Source organism: Sitodiplosis mosellana, unplaced genomic scaffold (genome assembly GCF_009176505.1).
Source record: "Sitodiplosis mosellana isolate CC-2019 unplaced genomic scaffold, AAFC_SMos_1.0 Smas_scaffold_6170, whole genome shotgun sequence".
NCBI lineage: Eukaryota > Metazoa > Arthropoda > Insecta > Diptera > Cecidomyiidae > Sitodiplosis > Sitodiplosis mosellana.
Genome location: NW_022601411.1, coordinates 2690318 through 2695415, shown reverse-complemented (window position 1 = coordinate 2695415; position 5098 = coordinate 2690318). Strand labels below are relative to the sequence as shown.

The 5098-nt window shown below is 35.2% G+C and overlaps 1 protein-coding gene across 5 annotated transcripts in view; it reads left to right on the top strand.

Moving 5' to 3' along the window:
- Positions 1 to 2323, top strand: part of LOC129575940 (phenoloxidase-activating factor 2) — a 3653-nt gene extending 1330 nt beyond the window's left edge. For all 5 annotated transcript variants that reach the window (XM_055460180.1, XM_055460184.1, XM_055460182.1 and 2 more), the window contains exons 2-7: positions 64 to 734; positions 895 to 1028; positions 1121 to 1265; positions 1395 to 1506; positions 1682 to 1860; positions 1923 to 2323. In XM_055460180.1, the coding sequence (XP_055316155.1) occupies positions 177 to 734; positions 895 to 1028; positions 1121 to 1265; positions 1395 to 1506; positions 1682 to 1860; positions 1923 to 2126 (1332 nt within the window). In that variant the 5' untranslated portion in view covers positions 64 to 176 and the 3' untranslated portion in view covers positions 2127 to 2323. The remainder of the gene's footprint in view (positions 1 to 63; positions 735 to 894; positions 1029 to 1120; positions 1266 to 1394; positions 1507 to 1681; positions 1861 to 1922) is intronic.
- Positions 2324 to 5098: the final 2775 nt, after the last annotated feature.

Here is a 5098-nt window from a genome sequence, read left to right as displayed (position 1 = left end):
TTTTTTTTTTTCATTTGATGTTTTGAGATGAAAAAAGTATTTATTTGCTAATCTTCTTTTCAGCGAGACGTAGAGCACGTTTAATAAAGTTTTGAGGAACAAATTAAAAGCAGTTTTCTGTTCGGTGTTTGTTGATTGAGTTATCGCCCCATTCAACCATATTTAGTAACTGGAAAATGAAGGCATTTCTTCTATTTGCCGTAATAAGTTTGTCTGTGATTTACGCTGTGAATGCGACGCCACAACGAAACAGGAGACAAGAGATTCAAAGTCATGATAAAGATTCAGCCATCCAAGGCACAATTGACACGATTTTCAATCCACCCAATGGTGGACAAGAACAGCAACAACAATCACAGCCAAGGACACAGTCGAGTCGTAGCGCTGGCTTTGTTGTAACACCGGATCCAACCTATATGCCAACCACTGCACCTCAAACGAGCACAGTAAACCAACAAAACTGCACTTGTGTGCCGTACCATTTGTGCGATCCAAATATCAATATGGTGGGCGAAACTGCAAACGAAAGCAAAAATGAAGTGACCGGTTTTGGCAAAATTAATGTTCAGTACGATCCACTCGATTGTGTTGATGTGTTGGACGTTTGCTGTGTTGGCGCAGCTCAACGGAATGTATCTCTCGTACCGAAACTAAATGAAAATGTGACAACTCAAGAGGCCGGATGCGGCGTTCGTAATGTTGACGGTCTCGATTTTGAATTAGCCGGGGCATTTGTGAGTAGATCCTTGCAATAAAATCGTTTTTCATCTATTTTGATTGCCTCTCGCATTGAGAGTAAAGCACTGTGCTGCTTTTGTTTTTATTTTTATTTTTTCAAAGAAATTATCTGACATATTCATTCATAAAAATTTCCGTCTCTCATTTGATTCCAAGGATAACGAAGCTGGATTTGGTGAATTCCCTTGGACACTAGCCCTGATTGAGACCGGAGTGTACAACAAATACATTTGCGGTGGATCGTTGATTCATCCGAAAGCAGCTCTAACTGGGTTCCACTGTGTAAAAGAGTGAGTTTGCAATATCATCATCACAACGGCGTTCCAGAACAACAATTAATTTCAACACTTTTTTCTTCTCTTCTTCTTCATCTTCTTTGTAGTTTCGTAACGAAAGCGAAAGATTTGAAAGTTCGATCTGGTGAATGGGATACCCAGACGACGAAAGAACGTTTACCATATCAAGAGCGTACTGTTTTAAGAATACTCGGACATCCCGAATACACGCGTAGCTTGGCTAATGATTTTGTTAGTAATTATAAATCATAGGAAGCAAAGCAATCTTGTTTTCTAACATTTTTTTTAATAATTTGCAATCCATTTGATTCAATGTTGTTGGTGTTGAGTTAATTTGATATTTTTCTATGTTTCATCAAGGCTATAATTGAATTGGAAGAACCATTCCAAATGGATCGTCACATTAGCACAGTGTGTTTGCCACCTCCTGGCTTTGTAGCGAATCAAAAAGAATGCTTCGCCTCTGGTTGGGGTATGTATTGAATAGAATTCCGTTTATTTCATGTATTGAAATTAACATGTGATTCAATTAGATAGAAATTGTACCAAATTAGCTAATTGATTAAACTAGAACTCATTCTAGATTTGCAGATTTATTGATCTTTATTTTTTTTTTTTTTCAACTTTTAATATCTATTTGTTTTCAGGTAAAGATAATTTTGGACAAGAGGGAAAATATAGTGTGATCATGAAGAAAGTACCACTCAGCATCGTTGATCGAAATCAATGTGAACGAGCTTTGCAAGCAGAACGACTAGGTGATAAATTCCGTTTGGACGGTTCATTCATTTGCGCTGGTGGTGTTGAGGGAGTCGACACATGTCAGGTAAATAGAAGAGTTGATTCATTTCAATAATCGAGACATTAATGCCATTCGAATCGAAATAGGGAGATGGAGGAGCACCTTTAGTGTGCCCCATCGGACGACCAAGTGACAATAGATTCGCTCAGAATGGTATCGTAGCATGGGGACTCGGCTGCAAGAGACCTATTCCAGCTGTATATGCAAATGTGGCACAGGCTCGTGACTGGATCGATGGGCAAATGCGACTCATTGGATTAGATACCAACTATTATACGTTTAGAGGTTAAAAGAAATTGTTGATCTATTCATTCTTTTTTCATTCATATTTTGGGTTGTGAAATTCAAAAATTCTTTGAAAATTAGAGGTTAAATTCGTGGTTGAAATTAAAATTTTATCCTCTTTCTGACATTTAAAGTGCAAAAATACATTGTCAATGAAAACATGCTTCTGCCTTTTATGAATATAAATGAGTTTTACTTATGAGAGAGTTGTTTTTTTTAATGAATTAGTGTCTTTAATTTGAATGAAAAATCAGAGCAGATGGAAATCAATACTAATTTTAAACGAAACAGATTACATAAATTATGACACATAATACAGCATTTTTCATCGAATTCCGTACATTTGATTGATTTTGTGGGCTAAAAGCTAAATGCTGATATGCCCTGTTCTTTTTCACCAATGAAATCGAATCGATTCAACAAAATAATCAATAAAATTATTTCAATGAAAATCAGAGTATCTTATTACATATTTTTTGAACAATTCAAAAACACTAACATGTGTGTGTCGGACTGACGATGTGTCCACTTTTGTTATTTCCACAGCATTCGTATGGGCAATTCTTCATTAGAAGAACAACCGATGCAAATAACCTGATTTTGTCGATGAATCAGCGTTATTTTTCACTAAAAAAACGGTTCAAGTGTCGACATTTAAGTTTTTTTTTTTTTCATGTTTGTTTTGACTGTTCAAAAACTGGAATTGAAATGATCGAAAAGGCAAAATTTAACAATAAAAACGAAGAATGTGCCGAACGTAAAAGATGAATAAAAACATATTTGGAAAAAATATGAAGCGCACTCGATGTCAAGTTAATGGTTGACCGATTCGTTCGTATTTCATAGCTATGGCATCGATCGAAATTCCCAAGCTCAGGCAAAACCTTTTATGAACACACAGAGACAGATAGAGAGAAAGAAATCAGTTCAAGAGTCTTTTGGATATCATTAGAGATATATTAAATTAGATAGAGAATGAAAGCAATCCCATAGAGAAGGTACAAATACCGATCATTTCAATCGAAAGCCTAAACGCCAGTGTTTTTAATCCCACATCGATCCAGAGTGCACACACAGCCATTATGTTATGATCAATTGACTCAACTTGTGATGGATTTTTTTCTCACACTGCTGAACGTCCAAACTGTTTGTTTTCTTTCCTTTGTGCATCTCTCAGCATTATTGTTAATGCCAACGGTGGCGTCTACTCTCGTTCGCCTTAAAAAAAAAACTTTGACTTTTTGACACAGCATTTATTAAACGGTTCTGCTCTCCTATTTGAACGATGTTGTGCCATCAATTCATCTTTAGTCAACACATTGTCTGTGTGACTTGACATCTTTTGCTGCTCTTCAGTTGCGTTTGATGTCAGCCGTTGGACGATCTCCGAATCGGAGATTCTCCGATAGTTATGATAACGGAGAAAAATTTAAAGAGCCCACACGATTACAGAAAAAAATCACTGTTTTCGGTTTTGGAATAGTAAAATGAAAAAATTATTGAGCCACACTTCATTTTCGCGCAAATTCTTGTTGATAACTGATGCACCGCTTGACGTAGACTCGTTATGCTGACAAATTCGATTGATATCTTTACACGAAATTTAATGAAGCTTCACGACTACAACAAGAATGGATCTTTTTGTCGTAACAATGATGAAAAAAAACTAATCCGAACTATTAAATAACGCGGAAATGTTCATCATAAATGGTAATTAGAGTTCAGATGGGTCAAATTAAAGATCATAACATAATCAACCAACGAATCCGTACACGAATTCGAAAAGATTGTGTGACGAAACAAATTTGTAAATGATTGCGAGAACGAAACACAAGGAGTGGACAACCGTTTGGTCAGCTCAATTTATTTGAATCTTAATCAATCTCTTGAAATCTTCAATTCCCTATCTTCCCCTAAGCATGAAACTTCAATTTCGTAACGTTTAACATTGGATTCCCCACGTGTTTGATAGCGCTTCAAAACGATTAAGAATAATCAAAACCGAACTGAGCATGATAAGAACGAATATAAGAAGACACGATTAAATTTTGAACCGTGAACAATGAACGTCACTCGTGATTTGTGCGTTGCGGAATAAAAGTCAATCAGCACAAAGGAAATAGGTTCATTCCTAGTGTTTACTTTTCTGTATGTTTTTACCATCAATGCCAGTGTTTCTGCAACGCCAACACAGTATATGATGATTTTATTTTGATTTAAATCTACGACGTTGCTGTGCTGGTGCTCCAAAATTTCGGATCACATATCTTAGATCCTAAAAGAGTTTTATACCGGCTATAGCAAATAATCGTGCTTTTTAGCACTACATAGAATGTAGGCTACTGTAGTGATTTTTTTTCCCGAAAAATTCTTAAGACTCTTTAGGCCATTTTTTGGACCGTAAACTAATTCATTTTAATATCTATATTTTTTATTTCAAATGAAGCAATTACGCTTAATTGCAAAAATGAAATAATATCATGTTCACGTAATTCAATTTTGAGATGACTCGAAAAGAAAAATTCGACACTTTTTTCGTTGCCAATGTGAAATAATGTACGATGACCATTCACATTGAACGTACAATGTACATTGTACATAAAACACATAAGTCAAGAATACAATATCATCATATGAATTTATTTAATTATTTTTGACAATATTAAAATGATTTATAACTAAAACTTGTGAAACAAACATTTCCAACGATTAAAACTACATTCCATGTAGTGCTTACGATAATAATAATTTGATGAGAAACATCAAATTAATTAAACCCCTTAAATTTACAAGCTTCAAGAACGCAGAGCGGAGCGAAGCGACGATCTGCGGTCTTTTTTACAGATGTACTAAATCTTTTCTATATCGCCCTCTGGTTGGTGATACTAATATCTTCTCGCACGGTTCTGATAAAGATTTTATTTATTGTTTTATCCAATTTTATACAAAATCACTTTTTCATTCATAAATTTAGAAA